The sequence below is a fragment of the Osmia bicornis genome, chromosome 11 (assembly GCF_907164935.1).
Source record: "Osmia bicornis bicornis chromosome 11, iOsmBic2.1, whole genome shotgun sequence".
Taxonomy (NCBI): domain Eukaryota; kingdom Metazoa; phylum Arthropoda; class Insecta; order Hymenoptera; family Megachilidae; genus Osmia; species Osmia bicornis.
In genome coordinates this window covers 8575951-8602145 of record NC_060226.1, presented here as the reverse complement: position 1 = coordinate 8602145, position 26195 = coordinate 8575951, and the positions used below count along the sequence as shown (strand labels likewise).

The window sequence follows — 26195 nt, the reverse complement described above, 5'->3', positions numbered from 1 at the left end:
AAACAAAGAGAAAAAGAAATTGAAAGCTGACCTTTTCATCAATCATATACTGTCAGACTTATAGCAGAAATGGTGGACATTTATTATAGATTGATCTAGACAAAAATAGGAAAAAAAGTGATAGGTTGATTAATTTTTTTTTTTTTTAAATGGTACTTTTCTTTTCCTAGTCGACATTCGACGAACTTGATTTAAACTGTGTGGAAACTTTCTTCTGTATCTGCTGACTTAGTCTATCGGGTTTCGTATCTGTTGAATTCAAGTTTAATCAATTCACGCTTTTACTGTACTCGAAAGTACTTTCTACTCTATATTTGGTGAATTTCAATCAGATTGACTATAATCTTTTTATACATATGTTCGCATCTCTTATCTATAGGCGGTTGCTGTTAATCATTGGCGTAACTGGAGTTTTTTGTCTGCGATGGGACAGATCTTTTAATTTTACCAACAGTGTCGACAATTTTGGAATTTTGGAATTTTTCAATTTTGAGATAAAAATTTGGGTGAAACTATAGAATGTAAAAATCTTATGATTAAAATTTCAAACTGAATGAACAAATAATCAAACAAAAAGAAAAAAATATCTGTTTATTATTCTGTGTGAAACAAATACTGATTTAAGTAATAACTGCTGTTATCTTTCAGGCATGGAAAAAATAACGCGTCTGAAAATTTAAAACGAACAATCCATCGAACTTTGCTCCTCCAGATACAGAAAGAATTTTTTTTATGAAATATAACAATCGTGACGATTCATAATGTTTACAATAGTAAGTTACAACTTACTGCTCACTATAAATCTAACAGTATTTCTTTGTTCTAACGTTTAACATCCTGTTTCTGAAAACGCAGATTCGTGTTTAAACCTATTTGAAAAACAAATACGAAGACGAATGTAAATATTTTTTTTTCCGCCAATTAACGTTAATTTACATAATTTTACTAAACAGAAAAACGTAATAACTGGGGGAAATCTTGAAGTGAGTCAATCAGTGGAATCCTTAGAAAATGTGTTTTCCGTCTATTGGCGTTTGGATTATTCAAGTTGCTGATTATTCTTATCATTCATTGAATGCTTTCAATTAATATCAATAGCGAAAAAAAGATTTCATTTATAATTTCTTGACAAAGTAAATGGAAGGTTTATAACCAGGTCCCCTTGAAAAGTGGGACCAGGGGCTGTAGCCCCCTTTAGACCTATCCCTTAATTCAGCCCTGAGAACAGGGGTGAACAATTCCATCAATAGAATATTATTTTTTATTTTGTAATAAATAAAAAAAAATTGTTATAAAAATGAAATGATTTCACGATTAAAAGTGTGTGTTCTAATTTAAAAAAAAAATAGATATATATATAATCATTGCCTACGAAAGTATTAACAATTCGTTACCTGGAACACTTCTTTCCGTATGAAATATATTTTTGCATTATCTCTTTCACGAATCGTGTATTTCGACAAACTCACCAGATAACGTAAAGAAACAATGAAGAGAGAAAGATGAACGCGTTAAGTATCGCATAGAGAAAAGAATAGAGTATATTTTCATGGAAAGCGTATCGCAATGAATGTACCTGGATAAAATCTGAATGCGAAGTTTGCTCAAGTGAATAAAACGAAAATACGAAGAAATGTATTTTTATCGATTGCGGTATTCGATGTATGGAGAAACCTTTCCGTATAATCTCAATCACGATGCTGTTCGACAGGAAAACTTACAATTGGGTAAATCCAAGATAAAATCCTTTATTGCGAGATACAATGAAATTGGCTAACGGATTTTCACATTTTACTCATGCAAATTCACGTGTGACCTTCGAATTCAACTCACCGTTGTTGATAATCTCTTTATAAGTTCGACGAGTCTCTACGATACGCTTCCCTAGTCAAGTCATCACTTTCCACGAAACGTTTTTATTGTTTTACAGTTTTCCTTATCTAGTGATAAAGATACTTAGGAATCATCGAAAAAGAAAAATAACTGTTGAATTATTTATTCAACCTGTGAGTTCTGGCGCTTAAGACTTCCGATTTAAATTAGAGTTTGATAATTAATTTTAGTTGGATTCCTAGGGTTCCCTAGGATTTCGTGGAATACAACATAGTTACCTTTAAATTCTGTTATTAAAAAGCTAACATCTTTGTACTCAAATTGAAGTCATCTTCGACTATTAAATTGGCTAATTGATGATACGATGCTAATAATACAATAATCCATTTACAGGTGAATCAATTGAAAAATAGATACCCAGAAGAAAAATTAGTCAACGGTGGCCTTAATTGGATTGAACTTTAGTAGATGAATGCACGCAATTTGTTCATGTACGTCCAATTAAGCTACGATTAATGCTTGAAACGAGCATCCAATTGTAAACTTTCTATTTTCAATAATTCCAGATCTTCTTCCTTCGTCGATCCATTTAGGAACTTGTTCAATTAATCTGATTTATCAAACCGATCCATATCTATGTTATTTCCTTTTCCTTTTTCACTTTATGCTTTCCAAAGAAGCTCTCGAAGTTGTTTCCTTGCTCTGTTTTCTTTTTCTTATTGAAATTAAGTAGACGGAATAATTTTTTCTCCGTTTATAATACTATTGAATAATTCAAGCTTATAAATAAGAAATTATGTTAAATTTTCAATCTAAGAAAATAATTGATTAACCCTTCATGATTGGAATTCGATCATTCATTAATTTTATTGCAACAGGTCTCGTTGTCTATTATGAAAATATAGAAATCAATTTAAATTTAATAAATTGAAAATTGATGGGATGTATATTAATTAATTTTCAATTGAAGAGCTTCTGACCATAAAGGGTTAATTTATCTGAATTTTGCAATGCACGTGCAAGAATATAACAGAAGAGTGAAAAGTAGAATAAAAAATTTCCATTTCTTTTTTTTTCTTATATTACCTGATCGTCACAGCCAGTAGGACGATGATGACCCCTACTAACACCAACGCGATCAGCACCCCGCATATCATGTATACGCTGTCGGCTGGTGGATCTGCATAAATAAAAGCATAAGCTGTATAACATAAAATATCATGTTATTATTTATCATTGGATGCGAAACAATAAGGAAGTTAAACATGTTGATTGTCATTGTCAGATTAAGAAAAAGGGCAAAACATCATCGCGAGAGATAAAACTATACCTACGATTATGACGTTATAAAAATGATGGCGTCATATAAGTTTCATATATAATCTTAATTCATCTTCGATTATTGATTTTAAAACCATCTGCCTTCGCCGTTTATACGTGGCAAAGGTTTTATATATGACGTCAAACAAAGCGTCAAGTCTACCATAATCATGACGTTGGTTGTTTATTTTTAAATACCTTTTTTCACTACACTGATTAACTACGGTTCATTGTTAAAGTATCTAATCAATGAACTAGTAGTAGGGGTCCCGTTATTTCTGAATCATTGAAGACGCTAAAATACCATTTATTAATGACCAACCTAAGTAGGCGTTTATAAAGACCCTCGTTACGTTAAAAATGATTTTCTCGATAAATTATTAAACAAAAAACAATTCTACTTTAACCCACGTAAAGAAAATCAGATGGTATCGTTAGACCTATCATTGATCCGGTACTAATTAATTTATTTCTGTCACATTATTGAAAAGTCAAATTCACTGATAAAATAAAATATTAAATTCAACTAATCCTTTGTGTACAAATCCACGTTGCATCGCACAAAAATAAAGCTTGTCTTCGAACGATCAATTTTATTTTTAACAATTTAATTCGATCTATGTATAAGATTGTCATAATCCCTTGTCGATTGTACGTCTCCATCGGGAAACAAATTAATAACGTGTGCTTACGATAGGCAGATAAAAGCATTAGGAAGATTAGTGACAGTCAGTTAGAGGTCGGAGAACAAGTATAAAAGAAATAATGTCTGAAGCGTAATAAAACGATGATACTCTGTTTGAAAATTGGTGGTGATTGAAAATTGTTGATTTCATTCAGCATCAATCTATCATTGTCAGGTACACACGTGTATCACGAGATCAACACGTTCGTTTCATTACGAAATCATTCTGTATGATTCAGTTCGAGGGTGTCCATCCCTACTGCAAAACGAACTAATCAATATCTATGGCTAATGCTTCTTTTCAAATTACGTTGCACTACCAATACCAATGGTAATACCAATATTAATACTAATATTATTACCAATACCAATACCACTAGGAATATCACTATTAATACTATACCAATATCAGTAGTATTACCCTTGCCAATAATTAAAGACGAAAAATTAAAATTAAAAATTTGTTATATATTTTCTCTAATACACTCTGCAATATTTTTGCAGATATATTTTCAAATGACTTTTATGTAACATACCAAAGAATAATAATGGTACTTAAGCCTTCTTTGTAAGACCTTCAATACTAAAACCATTTGAAAAATTCCAATTGTCGTTTTAGCACAATAATTTGAATGCTTCCTGTATTTTCATACGTGCATCAACCGTACAAACATTCTTTTTGTATACTAATTACGTTTAATAGTATCATCTATTCTTTTTTCCCCAACAATGTCACTGCCACCAGATGTTTCTTTATGTTCAACAGATACTCGGAAGTAAACAGCGTTGAAACGAACAAGCTTTTACACCGGACTATCTATAACGACTCGTTTGAAGACGTAAAGAACCTTCTGACGCAAATGTATAATTTTCACGAGCTATAGAAAAGCGTATTGGCCGATGATCAAAATATACAGACGCTAAAAGATGTTTTAAAGCTGCTCTCTGAAAACTTCAGTATTCGACACACATTTTTAATTGGACAATTACAAATAAGCAAATTAAGTTTGCTTTGAACCTCTGAATACTTGAAAAATAAGGAGATGAAATTAACTGATAAATAAATAAATATCTTGGGCTTTTCTCTACATATATGAAGTCAACTGTTACATTCTAAAAGATACTGTACATTCTCGTTATATTGCCGCCAAGAGATCTGTAGGAATATTTATTAATTTTCATAAACTATGATAACCTGGCAATATAACGAGAGTCTACTATAGACTTTATGCGACGACTATTGTTCTGAACCTTCTTTTTACGATATAATATTTTCATTCTGTTTATAAATAATCTTGTACCGAGAAAATGGAGTAATGAACGCAGTAATTCTTGTTACGTTCTAAGTTGCTGCGATATCCAGCCACCTACATTGGAAACTATATTAAGCTTATGTATATCTATGATCCAAAATTGTATGATGTACGTCAAGTCCTTCTGCCAGTTCTCCTCATGTTTAACGTCAACTTTCTACAAAGCTCATTTAAAACGATGTCGTCAATTCGTGTTTTTCCATGACGTTATGCATGATTGTTGAAAACAAAGTCTCTAAAACATTTGCCTTTACCCAATAAAAATTGATTCTTCTTTAAATAATATTTTTACGAAATTAAGATCATTTCTTAAGTACTTATATCGTAAACATGATAATTTTCATAATTTTGGGGAAATTTTTTAGATAAGAAATATAACATATTTTCCATGTTTTTTAATTGCTGGACTCGAGGAGGAGGGGCCACAACCGATCTCACTGTTCAGAGGGTAGAAAAATATTGAATAAATTTTTTTTACTATTGCCCCCTTTCTTACGTCTAAATGTTATTTAATATTTATAGAATAAATTTCAATTTTTTAATCAAATTTATCAACCAAGGGGGACCTCAGATTTAATAGTCCCAGAGTCCCAGAAATCTTAAAAATAAACATGAGAAAAGAGAATGTATTTGTTAATTGTTTGGCTCAACGACAACCTTGCTTAGTTTTTCCAGGGTTAAGTTACAGAAACAGAAACTTTATAGAAGATTTTTAAAAATATACACTAAGATTTAAGAACCTTGAGATTTTCGCAAAATCCCGACGAACCCTGTCGTTTCATTTCTCTTATCTTCTGTCAAAATCAAATTTCGTATATTCTCGATCTTATTGACGTCAGACATCACATAAATGTCACGTGCTCGGACCGTGGAACCGTTGGCTCTATACCGCGGAAAGTTTCTTCAATTAGAAACCAATTGATCGGCTTCATGGAGAGTTACCGCCCTAAAGTTATTTCGAGGCATCCAACCTCCTAGTTTAGCAGCCAGTCGAAAATAGAATTACAGCTATCGAGTTTGGTGGAGATCATTGATCTAATCATTGACAGCGACCAACATAATCCCATAAGTAAATTATCTATCCGTCTGATTTATTTAAATCTTATCTTTTTCTATCAATTTGATAATATATTGTTGTTTTCAGACGATTTGGAATTAATGTAAAATGCCACTTATAATGTGTCAACTTGTGCCATAAGTGCCATTTTGTCGTTCTTTTATGTCATCAAATTTAGTTGTTATTTTGCTATAATTGAGAAGCAACCATTTTGTATTAATTCTCCGACGACGGACCATCGAGAGAGCCCCAATTTTAACTTAATTTTGTACTTCATATTATTTTCATCTTTCAAATTTTACATTATTCAATTTTTTAAGTTGATATTCTTGTATATGTTTTATAGGTTTGGATCCCAACTGACCTAGACTCCGGAGTTCAATGGTTAAAAATATAAATGAAACGTGTTCGTGATAATTTTTAGAAAATTTCAAGCTTTAAATTGATATAGAAGAAGAGTTATTTCAGGGTATTTTTATGTCATCAAATCGTGTCAGCCACTTAACATGCAACGACCTAATAATATAGTACGACCCCTAATACAACCATGCCCTAGTGATCGAACGATGAAAATAGATTAAGAAAATTAAATTACTATAGGGAGAAAATTATTTGACCGATCGTACGTTACATCTCATTGAAACTTTTTTTTTCTAAAATGTTTTCGATGAAATTCATTCGACAGGCAAGTAATTGCTAACGCATTAATAAAATATCACTCACCAAGATGGGACAAGAATCGCAAGGACTCTGAAACAATAAAAACGATTGAAATTAATATGGCTCACCGACAGAAAAGAAGAATGAGTGTATACGCTACTAATGTAATCCTCACGAAGAATATCAGATTTCGTTATTAACAGAACCAGAGGGGATAGGGTTGTTCAGAGATAATTGAAGATCAATTGTAATCACTTTTTTTTTTTTACTGAGAAACGAGAAAGTTTAATCTTTTATAACTAGATCTCCCTATTTGCTGCAAGGTCTCTTTATTTCATTGAGTTGAATTATTTATTTCGAAAATATGTAATAAAAGAAAAGCATAATTTTATATTTGATATTCAGTTGAGATGTGAAATAAAAAGTGAGCTATTCCATTTGAAAACATCGAAGGTGACCTGGATATCTCCGGAATAAAGTAAGGCAACGAAAGAAACGATACACGTACCATATGTCCCCTTAATAACGCTTTATTTTGTTATGAACCAATTTCTTCCTACAGTGAATGATTTAAGTGTTATTTCAGATGTTCAAATTAAACGTTTCACCCTTTATACCCTGTAAATTTGGACAAATCACAACATCACTGTTTCGTTTATCGTTTAACGAAAGATATCATTCTTATAAATCACCAAAAAAAGTAAAGAAATACATGGAGTGTCTGTAGTTGATGACAAATTATTAAAATATTTGTGCAAATTGAAATGGAACTTTTGCCCCTTATAAACCTTTGATTAAATACTATTTAACTTTATTTAGAATAAATTTTAATGTTTCAATCAAGTTTATTAACCATGGGACCTGGGGCCATCAATGAAAATTTCCATCTAAACTTAAAACTCAAATGGCTACCGTTTATAAAGATGACGATCGGAAGTCATCATTTCTGGGTCACCCATTTCTTAAATAACTGGAATTAAGTGTTAAAATCTTAGGGGTCTTCGAAATCAGAACAGTGAACCTGTAAATTCTGCCATTTTATGGTATTTACTATTGGGTCTTCTTCGACCCTGTAACCATCCAAATGTCAACAGACAAAAGAAGACTACAGGGATATCCACAAAAAGTTAAAAGTAACTGTGAAAACTTATTCAAAAGAGAAAGACATAGAAAAAGCCAAAAGTTGATATCTTGAAGATCTTTTGAAATCATATACTGTGTGACAAAAAACAGAAACAAAAATTTCGATCGGTTTACTGACAACGAAAATAATCGAGGGGTCCAAATTAAATGAATCGCCTCGTAGAATTTTTCGAAGGATGAATGTCAATGAAATCGGGACAGTTGGAAGCAAGGGTCATACAGCTCTAAAAACGATAGTGTCTTCCTAAAATGCTCGGGATTATTTTCGAGCTGTGACCTGGCTTCTGAGTTTATATTTGAATGCACCAGAAGTACTTTCGAGAGGACCGACACCTAAAAACCCCTTCAATATTCTCAGCTACTCAGCATTTAAATATAAACTGTATTTATATTTATAGTACCTCTGACACGGTGCTGATTAATTAACTATTCTATTATAATTATTAACAAATAAATATTGTCTGGTCTAACACAATGCTGTCCAAGAATTTGAAGTGTAAAACTACGAGGTTCTCAAATTCTAACATTCTAAAATTGTATGAATTTACCCCACCCCCGAAAAAAGGTCCTAGCTACGCCAATAGTCATACAAGCGAATATTGAAAAAGGAAGACAAAAAGTACGATATAGACGAGTCTAGACATTTTCTTCCACTTATATTGCCATTGTTGTCATCTCTACCTCCAAACTTATCTCGTGGCAAACTGGGGCACCCTGAACCACCAGGGTGCCCCAGTATTTTTGTGGACATACCTGTCTTAGAGGGTCAAACTGTGTAGTTATTGTACTCCATAATACGTATGTACTACTGGTCGAGGTAAATAAGAAAGTCGGGCACTGGTCCATCCAAGCTGACGCGGCGTTTTGCGAAGTTCTTGGCCCGGTCTGTCGCGACAGACAGCGTGTCAATAAACGCTATTCTTCTCTTTTTATCAAACGTATATTTACCTTCAAGCGAGATATTAAAGAGGATCTCTCAAATGTTGTCGCTAAGCGACGGTTTTAATTAAGGATTTCATTCTACGTAGTATTTAGATAAAATTGGAATATCTGTCTGGGTGATTCTAATCTCGACACAGCACAGATCTTTTCTGGCATTCACGCTTGGCTACCGTTCATTCTATCCTCATCGATGTCGGGAAAAATCAGTGAAATCTGTTATATCTGTTGCAGACGTTTCATTTAACAGTATGTGTATCGAGTCTCGTCCAAATTTCACCCACTGGCTGAAACAGCTATGTAATCGTGGACTTTGAACGCAATTCGAAATATGCCTTAAAAAGAAATGATTAAATTTTCACAAAAAAAACTTTATTACCCTTGGTTCATTAAGGAGATAAATTTTGTATGAAATTTTTTGTTTTGCAAAAATGTTTTGATGGAACAGTCTTGTCTTATCGCACTACGGTGAAGGATAGAGAAGTATAAAAACAAATAACTGTTGAAATTTATTTGTCTCTATTTTTCAGAAATGTAGAATAACAAATAAACTGATTTCATTGATTATTTTGTTCAAAACACGTTGCTACAGTAACGTAGCAACCCACTAAAAATGTCGTACTTTATATGCTTATAACTTTTTAACCATTGGATTCCTAAAGTTAAGACTTGCATTTTTAGATTCTACGCATCAAAAACTATAGATTAAAAAACAAAAATGTCGAAAATTTGGTGTCCCCTGAAGTAAAGTTTAACCTTTTCTTTAGTTGGTGCCGGTCACCGATGGCCCCGCGGTATTAAACGTGTTAATTAGATTAGGTTTATTTTAATAATTAGTCGCGTAGCTCTGTGTACCATAACTAATGTTTTGTTTTATTTGCAGTTTTTCCATGAAATTGTATGAATTAGAGCGTTTCGTGTTTCACTGTCAAGGTTCGGTAGCAAGTCTCCCGTTTAGCGGTACTAATTGCTTCTAATTGATTCTCTACGCACTAAGCCGTCTACAACTGATGAGACTTGGTAGTTTGTAATAAATGAAACTCAAGTTTCAAATATTCCTATGGCCTTCCATCATTTTGCTACCAATTCTCCATGAAAAACGAATAGAAAGTTGTGAGAAAATGGGTTAAAAAAAAAGATTTTCAAAACTTACATTTAAGGATCTTTAAAACTATACATTTGATAGTTCTTTAGGACTTGACATATTTTCCCTAAATTGAATCCATTATTATCGAAATACAAAACTATCCTCTAATACAAAGTTAACTATTTTTAGATTCAATACTTTTGAATCAAATTATACCACCATTTTGAATAAAATCCTAACCTATTAAACAACGAACAGCTACTATATATAGAATAACTGTTTGATACTGACATCTTTCTACACCCATATTAGTTTTTATAATGTGATAGTGTTAAAAAGGAAGTAAAAAATTGTTAGGTTCTTTAATAAAAAAAAGAAATAGAACTTTCGAGTAATGGATACGTTGCATATGCCACGCGTGTGACAGTCACGTGCCCAGGGAATATATTTAAGCAGCTGGCGGTAAACTAATGTTGATTGTTCGGTTGAACGAGAGGTTAATCGACAATTGAACTACTATTACGCTGGTATTAAATGGCGATAATGACCAGCTTCATTTTTTCTATGTTACATTTAAATGTAAACATAATCATGAAGCTTAAAAATTGTAAAATAATCTTCAAGGCAGGTTCATGATTACACATTATGAAAACTTAAAGTTAACCAACTCTCTTACAATGTGCCTCAAAACGTACAAACTGAATACCAAAAATAATTTACACCTTTCTTTTTTCATATAATATTTATTTTACTTACTCCTCACGTTGCTGTGTTTTATCACGACATCTTTAAGGTTTATTTTTCTCTGCAGTTACAGACGAGGAATAACACAAACCACTTTTTATATCATAAGATTTGGAGGATAAGTTGAAAAACTCTACAAGTCTTATTTTTACACTTTTCTTTCTTATACTAATGCATGCATTTAAAAGAGTGCCATCTGCGCCATCTGGCAACAAACAACGCAACTGATAAAACAGAAAATTATTTTGTAAAATAAGCAATTAGGTACCATGACTCATCGGATAGAACGTTTTAAAGTAACAGTAACCCATATAATAGCATAATAGTTCGTTAAAGCGTTAAAATTGATAATTACAACAATTCAGAGATGTTATACCATCTCTAAATCGCTATAATTACACGTCTACGTCAAAGATCTGCTAGAAAAGCGTTAGTGATTGGTTCATTAGCAAATTGTAGAAGAAATTACTTTTTGCGTATTTCAACAAGACCACCAGAACTTTGAATTACTTTAATCACCTAGCGGTAAATCAATAGTACCTACTAATGGCCCTATGAACACTCTTATTTCTACAATAGTGATCTTTTCCAATTTATTAAAGCTAGTAAAACATTATGTATCCATCACATGCTTCAAATAAAGATATTAAATTGCATTTAGTGCATCAGAAGTAATCAAGATAAAAATGAACAGAAAAGAATGCCTTCATCTTTCAGTGCTCTGAAAGCAATACTGGTAGTGCCATCTACTTAGAGAATCTCGCGGATTTCAAGCAGTGATGCAGTGACTACTTATCATTAGTGTAATCTTATTCCGAGCTATATCGGTAATGCAGAGAGTGACCCTAACCTAACCTTAGCAAAAAGTTTATTAGGCGAGAGACTTTATTAACTGTTAATGTAACAGTCTCTCGTCGGTGCTGTAACGCAGCCTTATCGATAAAGAATTATCACCTACCGATGTAATCAATTTCTCTACTTTCACATTATCAAACCAATATTTTTACACAAAGCAGCGGGTAAGTATGAAAATATTACGCAGTATGTTATCTTGTACATACTTATCTTCAAAATAAATTACCATTCAGAGATGAATTATAAACATGCATAATACAATAGATACTGTTTGCAATAAAATATAATACTTTTACTAAAATATAATAACTTTTGCACTGGGAATAGAGAATAGGGATAATTTGACCTATTTGTAATACTTTTTTACTCCCATTTACAATTTTGTAGATATCCTTCAAACTCGCATACGAGGTTTTGGTTATGAATCAATCCTTAGGTACTCATTTTTCTAGGGTTAAATTATAAGATTTTTTTTCAAAATCCACTCTAGGAGATTTTTCATTTTTGTATATACATGTATTGTTTTAGTATTTATGAACTTTTCTCAATTAGAACAGCTTTTTAATACCTCTATGAATCGAACAATCATTTATACCATTAATCAAACTAATCTTAATTATCATCAATATTCTTCTGTCAACATGTTGAAAGAATCTAAAACCTTTAGAGATAAAATTATTCGATCGGTAAAGCAAAAAACGTTCGTGACGGTCTGGCACACATCTGTTTCATTTTTAAATGTTTTCTCTATTAGAAAATGGTTTATATACCGGAACACCTGATAGTCCATTGGAGCAAGACTTGATAAATAACTAGTGATTTTTACTATGAATGTTTGCCGTACAAGAAATAAGCATTAGGCGCAACTTTTATTTTTAGGGTTTTGGGCCCAGTTACCACAAAGAACTTATTTATCATCACAAATTACAATTCATGCTAAATTAGTTACTTAAGTAAATTAATTTTTATCACCGAGTAAAATAAACACCCTCATATTAATTTCTTGATCTTTTCTGGAATTGCTAATCCTCGACCGATTAGATGTAATTTCTATTGGATAGAAAGCGAGACGGAATTAAATAGATATTATTGATAATGTTATTGATTATTGGCAAATTTTGCCCTTATATTGCATTTTATGATAATTATAATTACATCTACAATAATTACTATTATAAATTTTTGTATGTTCTATTTACAATTCATTAATATGTATCGTTTTTTCCAGCGGAAGTAATACTTATGCCAACCGGAAATTCCCTCGATTCAAAAGTGATACTGCTGATCTATATACATGAATTGCAATCAACGATGAAGGTAGGTCCATTCAAGTCCGGAAATATTTTTCTGTGGTAGAAACAGGTGGCCTTGTCCAAACTGACTGTATTTTAAATAAAGAGCGATACAAGGAAATCGTAGAGCACCATACTGTTTCATCTGGGCTACGCTTGAGCGGTCAAGGATTCATGTTCCAACGCAACAATTTAAATTTAAAACGTTCATTGAGATTTTTTCGTAGTTTGGTATAATGAAAAAAATAGGAAAATACTATTTGATCTTTATTCAATATCGCGGTAATCACTTCCGCATTGATGTAAGGAATTTTTTAGTAACTTAAAACTTTATGAGATGGTCATCATAATCATCCATTCGTTTTTAGTATACGATTCAAAGTCCACTGAGGAACAAAACATATGTATTGAGCAAGTGAAAAAAACACGTTTAAAAGAGCAGTTACAAAGTGACTTAGCAGTATAAACCAAATGATATTATCTTTAATCTACTGATAGAAATCAGTTATTATTTTCTATTGGATTGTTGGAAAGTTCGTAGCGAAATTGAATGATAATATCAAAAGCAACATTTTATTCTACACTATTGAAATTTCATCATTCTTGAAAGGAGGCGATCGCCCCTGGCATCGTTTTATGTTTCATAAATCTAGATCACCATGAACCCAGTTATAATCACGTTTAACCCTGTATAATTTCTTCAATTTAAAAAAATACATTTTCGAACTTTTATAAATCAATAATAAAAAATATGATTAATACTTTAAGCAAATCTGCAAAATATAAAGTGGTTATAAAACCATTATTTAAATTCTTTAAGTCAAATGAATAAATATTTCCATTATGCATAGACGGATGAATACTTTTTCACGTTCAAGGTATAACAGATTACCAATAGAAATTATCTATTTACCATATTCAGATACTGTAATGTGACCTTCGTGCCATTATCCGATCAAACGTGAAAACGGATTAATGCTAAGGCTAAACCAAATATTCCATACACGCCGTAACGATGGAACTATGTATGTCTTTTGATCTGACGTAAAAAATGTTATCATTCAATCGTGAACGATATACAAAATCAATTTTCATCGCGATATTTTATGATAAAACGATAAATCTCGGTCAATGATTGTTTTCAACTGGTTACGAACGATATCTAAAATGGCGCAACTTTGGTCAATTGAGAACATCGATAGAAGACTGACGAACAAACACACCGATGCATAGTACGTCATAGGTAAACGTAAGAAATTCTATTGTATCACTTCTCTCTACATTTTTATGAAAAATTTATCAGTGGACATTTACTCATTAGTTCTGTACATATTTGAATTATTTATTTATTTATTAATTATTACTTATATCACCTTTTCATCTAGAGAATTGAATTTCAAAATTACGCGCGTTTTATGTGATATACTTCCGCTTTCTAGCGAGGTGGATGTGCGTGCCAGACGTTCACGTGTTTCTCCATGATTGTCTTATTAATTATTAATAGGTAACACCTTTCATACAAATAGTTTTCTAAATTAATAATTACATTAACATTCTGCATTTTAATATTTTTTTACCTATATTTCTGTTAACAGATGTGAACACTCATCCTAAGTACTGACATAACCTATCCGTTACCCGAAATTGTCCTGAAAAGACGAATCCCTCTTCACAATTGTAAGTAATCCCATATCATTTGTTATATGTAGACTTTTATTCGATTAGTTGAGGATTTTGTTACTTAAAACTGATTTTTTAAATTCTGTATTGTAAGTCCTTATATTCCATCATTATTTTTACATACCCTTATTTTGCTGTTAATGTCCTTCAGATAATTTTATTATACGATTCCTGTTTTTACAAGTGTCAAAACTAAAAAGAATTCTCATTGAATTAAAGTAAATTTATCTTTGTTTCAATTTAAGTTTTCCTATATGAATTTAAAAGATTTGTGCTTTAATCAATTTGAATAAAAAATAAGAGGTTTGATGACTTGTAAATTAGTATAAATGAATAATTTAATGTAAAATTTTAATTTCTAATTTTATTCTTCATAAATATATTTCAATATGTCGATATTTATGAATGAATTTCGAATTTTCTCAAAAATTCTATCATTCGTCTGCACTGTGCTACATATTGTATTAATCACCGTTCACTTTGGAACTGAACTAGTCGACCCTGGACCAAATGTGTACGCGGCAAGTGTAACCGCTTTAAATCTGACCCTTCGCGAATTTCCTCGATCAAAATGATAGTGGAATGATATGCAAGAGAATCAAGATACGGGTTAGGATTACGATAAAAAAAAAAACGTGTCTGACGTGTCGTAAATTATCAGCCCGATAAACCATGAGCTTTCTTATATGATCGATTTATCGATCTTTTCTTCGAGTATAATAAAAATGTATCATATTTGATATCCATGGTCCGAAATCAAAGTACGATTGATAAGATGTGTAGGGAATTTCCTTAAAGGTTAACAAATAATCGATGAAAGACGAGAATTATTTTTGATCGCGTGCTAGAAATTTCGGGATAAAAAGGAACAATATTTTTTTTCCATTACTGTACTTACTCTTTGTTAACCCTTGAAAAGCGGAAGCTGGGTCAATCGAGACCCAACATATACAAGGATATTAATATAAAGTTGAATGTATAATTTTTAAACGAAAGAGTTTCATATATTGGAAGAATAATTTTTAAAGGAACAATATAAAATTTATAAAATGGAAATAATGTGAAATACAAAATTAAATTGAAATTGCTCTCTCCATGGTCCACAGTGGGGTTAATAACATGCCCAAGGGTTAATGAAGGATTAGGATAACCTTGTGAGGTTTACTTACCTCAGAGACAAAATATAATTAAAAAATTTCAAATTTCTACCGAAAATAGTAGTCTTCCCTACGGGAAATAGCGATATGGAGAAAAAAAGATTTCATCGCTTATTACAATACTGAAAAATAATTCGAAACTTAGCACAGCATGAGAGCATTTTTTGTCAAAATTAATTAAGTTATATATCAATTTTGATTTTTGTATCAGTACGTACTTGAAATGAGTTAAAACATAAATAATGTAAATAATAATATGTACAAATCAAATCAAGATTAAATGAAATCTGTGCCACGTTTAATTGAAGTACGTTCTTTAGATATAATTAACGAAAACAAGTTTATTGCAAGATTAAATTCAAGCCTGAGTTAAATTTACTTATGAATGACTCGAACTAAACCTACTTCTAAATTAATTATGCTATAAGTTTCGATTAAGCCTAAAATAAGGCTGATTTAGATCCAAACTAGGTTAGAATTCAGATATGACGCGTAAGTTTATCGAGATACTTGTTTATTCGAGGTCAAATTTTTCTAAACGAATCAAACACTTATAATTAATCCATAACTAGCATAGTGGCTGCCACGTGTAGAGTACGCATACACAGTACACACGGGGCCCATAGGACCCTATAGAAATGTTCGGAAATTTATAGATCATAGATAAATTGGGGATCATTATTTTATTTAAAAAAGTAAAAAATTATTCAGCTCTGATGGACTCTACCAAAATACTACCTATATACAACTTTAGGTACGAATGGGTTAACCTATTTATTTATAATGACGATAAAGATGAAAGTGCATTTGAAATAATTGTCCAATCTATGAAGTCAATTGAAATTCAACATATGAGACCGTCATAAGCGGAATAACCTTGATTTATGATAATATCAATTTCAATGACAATCAACTTATCATCTTATGGTAAGATGAAACCGTCGTTGCACTACGTAAGATAATGAACGTGTACCTTATGTAATATAAATTAAATTTATCATGAAATAACGTTAAAATTGACTGTACTCACCCGTGTCGTTATCGTGCCCTTGAATTCCATCTCCCACATCCTCGGTGGCCGTGGAGAGAGCTGAAACCAAAGACAAATAAGATCATTCTGCTGTACTTGCGTCTCCCGATTTTTTTCTTTTTCTTTATCGTTGCTCAAACGCAATTATTAATGCGCTCCACGTTATAAACACACGCGCCCTAGAAAGTAATCACGACCTTCCAAGCTTAACGGATAAATATTCAGATGGAACACAGTCATTTGCGGAATAATAAGAGTGTTACGGTGGATAACAATTAATATGTGTTTATTGTTCTCTTTAGCTTTTTACTTGCACCATTTTATCTGCGCAAGAGCTTAAGCGGAAAAGAGGAAACAAACGCATCGTGATGCAACTTAATCAAAATATAAAGTCATGGAAGTAGAGTTTTTTTTATGTAATCGACTCAGATTTTAATAAACTTTTGCATACTGAACTAATCGTGCTACTACTTAAATTTTTTTTAGTTTGTTGTTAGTGTCATGAATGTTTAAAAAATGTTTGGTATGTCATCGGGGATTGACTTATATATTAATTTTTGCATTTATTTTAAAAAAGTACAATTCAATTGCAACATGGAAATTTCTTCAATCTTTTCAAAAAGTATCTAAAGAATTTAATATAATCTTCCGAACACGTAATTGAACCAACGATTTGAATATGCATAGGTTCAACTCGTAGACACTTGTTTATCACATACTGTAAAACTAAGTATGAAACAATTAAACTAAATGTCATTAACAGGTGTTTCTAGCGCAATATCACATGCTTTATCTAAGATGATAAGAATGGAAGTTCTTTGTGTTTGTTATATTTACTTGTTAGATATAAAATATTGCGGTATTATAAAATCACAAAGGAAATCGAAACGTGCAAATTTTTGATAAGAAAAACATGAAATCGGAGTTTCATTTTCTTTATCTAATTAAAACTTTTATTTATATATTTTTATTTGAAAGAAAATTAATTTAAACTCTAAATCGTACGTTGGGTCACAACGACCCAGCCCCATTATGCAATATTAACTTCGGTTCGTTCTGGAAATTCATTTATCTTCGTTAGAAGAACAATTCTAACTACCTGAAATTAGTTTTATGTAACCACATTGTAACGAACTTTTAAAAAATGACACTTGTCTAATGATTTAAGAAGTATAAAAATACAAAATAATTAAAGAATGCAAATAAAACTGGTAAAGTCAAATTTTGTTCACTTCTGTGTTAAAATATCATAGTACGGGTAAAGTTTTCTTTTTAAATATTATTCGCACATTTTTTTCAGAAAGAATTTCATTATATGTCATTACATGTCCCGTATGTAATTTAACAGTAATGACGACAGAGGAACAGATGTGCAAAACATGTCATAAATCTTGTTCGTTAATGACTGAAATCATATTACTCAACTCGTACTACTGGCAATCAATTCTTTCACATTACTCAAATTATTTACCCAGTGTTTTCAGACATACTTTTTAATTCAGTTTGAAAAAAAAAAAGAAAGGAAATGAAAACCACTGGGATGTGGTATGTATGACATTCAAGCACATGTATCCATTTTGACAAAGGATTGAAATATCGGTATTTTATCTGATTAAAAAATAAAAAAAATAAAGATAAGTATTTGCAAAAATACAAAAATGCATTTAGCTTGAATACGTCAGACGTTTTTTAAAGATTAATCTTTTTCAGACATTTCAATCGGTCTGATTTATTACTATTATAAAGTTTTTCAAAAATATATTATCTCTTTTTTTGAATTTATTTTGAAATTCAAGTACTGAGACATAATAATACGAACGGCCACAACTGAACATCGTAATGCTTTGAGAATGAGAAGAATTTATATGTAATGAAATTTCTGTTGATCGTATGATGCGTTGGGTCAAAGGGGTCAATTCAGATCTCGTGATTATATTACTTATTAGTTATAGATGATGCTCAAAAAGACGCGTGATTGCTTGATCAAATGAATGAATTTAGACAATTACTGGTACATTTCGAGAAGACATTAAAATCGGTGTATATTATGTGACAACATTAGCCTTCAAAGTTAAACTTGGTTTGATGTAAAGTTCCTCTTTAAAAGTGACCAGGATGTTCTCCAGGCCCAACCCCATTAAGAATGTATAGGAGAATAATAGTTCGATGGATATATGCCAATAATAGGCAATTTGCCAACGTTAGTGAACTTAAAATAGCGATTGCTCAGACATAGAACAATATTGATCAAGATACGCCTCAAAACCTTCTTCAAAATATTGAAAGTAGTATTTTCTCCTTCTTTTGCCACGGGATGTCGAAATTATAATTGTGGAAATAAATGTAGCTCTGGTTTTTTTCTAATAAGTTATATAAATAATAGAGGAATTATCTTGTTTTCTTTTTCCGGTCATGAAATATAGATTAAACAACACCAAAGAAATACTTGAAACATTTTTATCTATTGTTTACTGAATACTACAAATTCATCCCTTTATAGAGGGCTTGATTAGGGTTCTTCTTCGTATTGAAGGCTAATGGAGAATTAATAGGGTAAATTATTTCCCTATGGGATACTGACAATGAGTCATGGATAGAGGTTGCTAATTGACTATTTTATTTTACTTCCTTATTGCAAGCAATAATATTTAAATATTATGGGGTTGATATTTTTATTAAGAAAGTGCGGAAGTATGCTTTGTATGTAGAAATAAAAAAAAAAAAATGTGACATAAAGGTCAGCTGTGAAAGAGTTTATTACAATGTTATTAATAAATATTGGAGGCAAGAGGTTGCAAGAAATCGTTCATTAATGAAGGTTTCATTAACAAATTAAATAAAAAAGACACAGAATTAGTTCTATTATACAAATCAATAACTGTTTCATGTTAATTACTTAAGAAATCAATAATTTCCATAAATATCGTTATTATAATTTCCGTGTAAAGGTTATAGTCTTCCGATAAGGTTAACCAATCAATTTGTGCTACACGAAGCGAAAGGTAATCAATTTCTTGTCGCCAAAAAAACCTTCAACTCGATCGATGACACGCGGACGTGCAACATTAAAATCCCACTTGTATGGTAGACCGGAAAAAAAGTACAAGAACGCCGACCGCACACTAAGAAGTAAATACCGATTTCTTATTCCGCCATCATAAATCCATAACAAGTTTAAGACCCAGGAAGTTAACGATACCGATCGCTGAATATATGCATGCATGTGTTAGATCGAGTAATAAGTTTTTTCCTGTTTTTTTTCAATTCTTAAATATATGATTTTATCTAAGATAATAAAGTACCGTGAAATTATTGATTTATAAGTCAGTACAATCTTACAAAAATAATTTTAAAAAATAATCCATCTCAGATAACCTATTCAATCTTTAATTATGAAATTTTTCACTTTTTTTTCTTCTTTTATTGGAAAAAAAATTTTGTACTAAGAATAAATAGAAATCAGATTGAATTAAGTTAAATGAATGTTGTTGCAATGTTTTCGTAAAAGATTATTTGAATTATTTTTTAAATAGCTAATCTAAAATCTTGTTTAAATCAGTGCTGAAGGAACAATCCTGATTGACTCTTAGATAATCATGAAAACAAGTGATCGCACTTGTTGATCAAACTGATATATGTATTAAATTTTGAAAACAGCATGATAATTTCACAGATTTTGTAGAAGTTACTCGAGAAAATTAAAAATTCAAGAGGTGCATCTACTTCAAATAAGCCTAATTTGTAAAGTATTTGAGCTTCTTAATCCTGCTACCTTTTGCAATATTTTATAACAAATTACTTCAACTTTTTAATAAAAAACATAAGACTCTCTAAATTAAATTATATGTTATACACGTACATATATGTATCATTGAAAAAAAAAAATTTGCACGTTAATAAACTACTTGATGACACTCCAATCCGGGAATGACTACGTATTAAAGTGTAAGAATGAAAAAATGAGTAAACATGTTGTCTTTACGTCACAGAATCCTCACTATCCGAGCATACTTGAAATATCTCATACTTCCGCGTAAACTTCAACTTCATTACCGGCTGTAGACTTTCCACGTGTGACGACAGAAAAGAACTGTTATCTAAAAACGTAATACGTTTAATTGCACGATTTACTTTCGCCGACTAAAAGGCTCAACGTACGTCAAATACAACATACGTAGGTACTCTACAAGTCGTATCGGCTAAGTAGAATAATTTTATCTCCTCTGCAATAAACATCGTCAAACAACGATGCAGTTCTATTTGCCAATTCAAAGAAGAACATACACATGCATCGTTGAAAAAAATATTGATATCGTTTAAAGAATGTTTCTTATTTTATATCTAATTAGGGTAAGCTGTGCAATTACTGGCAATTTCAGATTTAGATTCAATTGAAAGATAATTTCTAGAAACGGAGTAATGAAATAAAATGATTAATTGTAGGAAGAATAAAATATTGGAGATAATTATTTGAATATTTGGCATATTGATACCAATAATTGCACAAAATAACTCGCAACACCTATTTGTGATTTTAACATTTTATTTTCTATGCCATTATTGTTTACTGGTTACAATTAAAAATTAGGCATATTGTCTTGAATCAAGAACCTTAAATCAAGGTTTCCCAGGAAAAATAGCGATGTCCTGGTTTTAATTACTTTTAATATTAATTTTGAAAATTCCTGTTTCTCTTATATCGCCATTTACCCTAGGGAAATCTGATTCGATCGCGAGAGTACATAAATTGAAACTCGGAAATAATTCAATTAATAATCTCCTAACCTTCATTCGAATGAATGATTTCCTGGGGCTATTATTTCCTTTAAGTACCATTTTATCAAATTGGTGAGTGCAAACGAATTTACTCTGCAAGGTGTAAAACTTAGTTGAGATAATAAAAGATTACATAAATTTTATTGATTATATCAATACTCATTAAACTCGTATGATTATTTAACAATTTGTTGGGTTGTGCCCCTCCCTCATAATCTAAAGAAGAGTTAAAGTTGCAAGTATCAAATATTCCTCTAAATTAGGGTTTGTCAAAGTGTTAAATAAGCACTTGAAAAAAGAAAAGAATATTGAGGTCAAAAGTACAATTAATTTATTTTTACTAATAGAATATCTGTACTTAAAAAACGTCGAAGAAGAGTTATATACATAAATAAATAATGATTAATTTGTTGAATAAAATTATACTTCATAATTTTGTGCTATAAATCCGAAGAATTTGTTTTCGAACGCCTAATAATAAATGAAATAGTGTCATGTAACCTGTACGCATAAAAATGAAGGTGCTTTCGTGCAAATTCACGTTGAGGACTATCCCCGCGTTCTTGAACCTCGAACAGCCAACAATTCTCAATTGAATGATCGCGCTCATGCTTTATTACGTACAGTTGACTTTATTACACCGTTTAATACGTATCCCCATGTTCTACCTACATTTTCTAGAACGTACCCTGTGTATCTTTAATCAGGAAATCATTTTCGCTCCCCATTATAGTAATAAATATCAGTACCAGTTATCAATTTATAAAGACTTCAGCATGTAATACTATAAAACGAGTTCTGGGGCAAGTGTCCAGTTTGCCCTGCAAAGGAGGCTGCTCCAAAACGGCAGCAACTTAAATTTCATTATTTTCAATTTTTTCCAAAATTGGAGTCATTAATTGTGGTCAAAATAATTGCATAGATTCTGACCTAGTTTCTCTGTTAAAAAATTAGCAAACATTTTGATTGAATTTCTGACTTTTGCAATTTTACTCTTCTATCACTAATAGAAGATCATTTGAGAGCTTCGTATAGCCTGCGTTGCAAGATTAATAATTTTCAAAATATAATTAGAATAATGATAAAGTCAACCCTAGAAAATTGAACCCCCTTCCTAACTAACCTTGAGGATTAGAGGAAATAATTTTTAAAAATCTTCAGTATACGACAAAAGTAATATATTTTCAATATCTTCTAACTGATGAACGCGATAAGACCTCCGGCTAGTCTATCTAAGGATAAACATCTAAATCATACGTGACAGCAGTGATCAAAGTATTAAAGATGCTCCATCAACTCGAAGGGAGATCCCCATTTAGAATGAATGACAACCATTTGAACAAACAGAATGGTCTGGCAAAAACGAAAAAAAAAAAGAAATAGTGGCTAACGAGACGGCAGTGTCCTTCGAAGGTCAAGCATAAGTTACAAAAGACACGGATAAACGAGAAAGCACTTTCTTTCCCGCATGCGATCCACGTACACTGTATTCCATGCTGGATATCAAATTGTCGTGTACGTACCGACTTCGGCATGTTGTACGGAGAATTCCAACATAGTAGGTTGAAATGGTCGGGAATCGTGGTGGCTACGGTGTGTCAGCGCAAGGGAACAGTACGATCACACGACAGGGACACATAGATGCACGGCACAAACGAGCGACGGTATCCGATGCGAGTACAACTGAATATTTTCATAGAAATATATGCACAACGCGAACTGTCAATCGCAAGGAAGATGGCGACCGCCAATCATCGGTTATATACCGAGGTAACACATTTAAAACACAGCAGTTGCGTTGAATTAGCGAACACTGGACGTTGATTGTATATACGAGAGAGACACTCGATTACTATATCTGCGGTGTGCGTACAACACAACAATCACGCGCGTTTACACGTTAAAAGTAACGGGCAAGGTGATCGTGGATAGTACTCGTTCGTTTCGCGACGAAGAAATAAACCGAGACTTTTCACCTTCGGCGTACTTCGGTGAACTGAGTGAACCGAGGAACGCTCTCGTTCCTGTTCCCTCGCCACTGATTTTCCCCTCTTCGACAAATCCACCACCACCTCCTCCCTACTTTCCTCTTTTCTCATTTACACCGAGACGTGTTTTCTTTTCCCGAGGGAATCGATGCACACACCTGTTGCCCCGACTCTACTACCGGTCGATCGAAAGACCGCTCAACACCATCGAGTGAACGCCACCGGCCGCTCTCCACCGCTCTTATATTGACTTTGTCACGCGTGTCGAGATGAACGCTGCTTATTTTGATTAGATTCTTATCGGACGCAACGCGCCAAGCACAATAGGGCGATACGTGTCTGCCGTGGCGTGTAAGTATGTACACACAACGACGTCCGAAGCGCAGAAACTCAGCCGTTTAAAAATTTAGAAAGCAGATCGACCAGCTTGCCTAGGAGACACGTATGTGTTACACGGATGAATATGTTCGAGAGGTTGAGCATCTGCGATATTCCCTGATAATATCGCATACTCTTCTTCTTTTATAGAGGAGACAAATTATATCCTTAGCACTTGCTTAGAAGCCTTTTTGGATTGTAGAAACTCATTTCAAAGTCAGGTGGACATTTATACTTTTAATTCACAAAATAGAAAAAAATGGAATTAAGCTCTATAATGTTGCTTTAACAAAATTTTGAAAAAAGTTTTTGGGAAATTTTTTTTTTTAATTTTGTTAATGTACATTTGTAATGCTTAATGTACTGTTAAATTTTTTATCATATATGTGAAAAGTTGTGAGGGCACTTTTATGTTAGATTTGCACCCTTAAAGGGCATTTAGGTAGTAATGAGACGTACCGTTAGTCTTGTCTTAGGTCACTTTGCAAACCTGCAAAGTTTCGTTGAAATCACTAGGGGTTTTCCATCTTCCTTTGTTACAAAGGAAGGGTTATAAATATGTTCAGTCTTAAACTCACAAAACATGGATAAAAATATTAACCTAAAGTGAAATGTATAATTTTTAAGCAAAAAGGTTTCATATATTGGAAGAATAAATTTAGAAAATACAAAATTGGTCCGCCATCCGAGGGTTAAGAAGGAAGTTTTATAAAATGGATCACTGATTTCCTAGTAATATGTGCAAAAGATTAAGTGTAAACACTTGAAAAGTTGGATTAAATACCTGTAAAAGGTAGTTCGAATAGGATTCGAAATATTCAAAGTCATGCTGACAAAATGAGGCGATTTTAATACTTAAAGTATTAAAATTTTCTATGCCTCAATGATAATCACAAACTAAAAAAATATATAGTTTCAATGAAAGAAAATGGATCCCAGAAACTGGAAGTGCTAATAAAATAAAACTTCAAAAATTTCAATTTTATGATATTGTTTTTAATTATCTATATCTTCTCTCTTTAATTATCTATATCTTCGACCCTTGGTCGAACGGATATTAACACTTTGAGGGCCGCTATCGCAATTTTCGAAATTTAATGCTCAACTTCCTACGTAATTATTTTTTACTCTACCAAATACTAATTGCAATATGAAAATCCGTCATTTTGCAGTATACATTAAATGATGATTCTAAACATAAACTATCAATAATCTCCTGTCAGTTAAAATTGTAAAAGTCATGATTCCCTGAAACATGAAACTGCCGAAGTGTTAAGAACCTGCACATCATTTTACAAAAAAAAAAAAAAAAAAAAAAAAAAGTTGTACAGTAGAGGTTCTTTCCCAATTCGTGGAAGTGGGGATATCTGAATTTCTAGGGAAAAACAACCAGCATGAATTGTTGAATTATTTCTGTAAACAGGCAGATCTGTTTAGTTAGCAATATTGTATAAATATTATATTTATAGATCTTGTCTGTTTGCTACACTCGGTAATTATTTACATTGAAACTTTACACTAACCATTAAAATTTCATTTTATCTTATGGAAATCTTTTCATTTTTAAATTTTTAGAATTCTGTGCTCGAGAGCCAAATTATCCCAGTTCCATTTTTTTTTTTTTTGTTTTAGATAAATTATAGAAACCTTTTCATATTGCATTTTAAATAAAAAAAATTTAATTATATGAACAGTTTAGATTTGTGTATAAAAAAATGAGCGACTACTTTTTTCTCTGCTCAATTGTAAAAAATAACGAAGATAGACTTGGATCATTTTCGCTCTTAGATAGGTATAGAATTGAAAGTTAGCTAATTATCCACTTTTTGATATTCCACCATCATTCAGATCTGTGCCATCATTAAAATACCGTCAATGAATATGTGGCATGTATCCCAGTATTTAAATATTCGGACTACTGGAAGAATCACAATTAAGCGTGATGTAGATTAGAGCAGTTGCAAAACACTGAGCGTCCAACTGTTTGCGCTGAAAAGAGTTTACCGATGACCGTTAACCTCGATAGTTTCCGGATTACTGACAACGCTCAAACGTCACGACCGATGAGTTTAACTGCTGCTGAGATAAATACTTACATAGTTATGCTTCAATGTAACATTGCTTGATTTCATCGTTGTCTAACCCTTTTCCAATTAAATGAGATGATTTATAAGGAAAATTCAATGAATTGAGATGAATTAGCAATTAGAATCGTCGTTAAACATTGAACATCGGAGTCTTGGTCAATTGAGATCTAA

General features: G+C 31.8%; 1 protein-coding gene across 4 annotated transcripts in view; it reads right to left on the bottom strand.

The window, feature by feature from the left end:
* The window catches only part of LOC114876607, a 48578-nt gene that overhangs the window by 8780 nt on the left and 13603 nt on the right, over positions 1-26195 (bottom strand). Inside the window, exons 1-4 of one of the 4 annotated variants that reach the window (XM_029188321.2) lie at positions 23095-23746; positions 16796-16855; positions 6932-6958; positions 2920-3013 (exon numbers count right to left, since the gene is read on the bottom strand). In XM_029188321.2, the coding sequence (XP_029044154.1) occupies positions 2920-3013; positions 6932-6958; positions 16796-16855; positions 23095-23128 (215 nt within the window). In that variant the 5' untranslated portion in view covers positions 23129-23746. Of the gene's footprint in view, positions 1-2919; positions 3014-6931; positions 6959-16795; positions 16856-23094; positions 23747-26195 lie in introns of those variants that run through there. The other 3 variants (XM_029188319.2, XM_029188322.2, XM_029188320.2) reach the window with 3 other exon arrangements.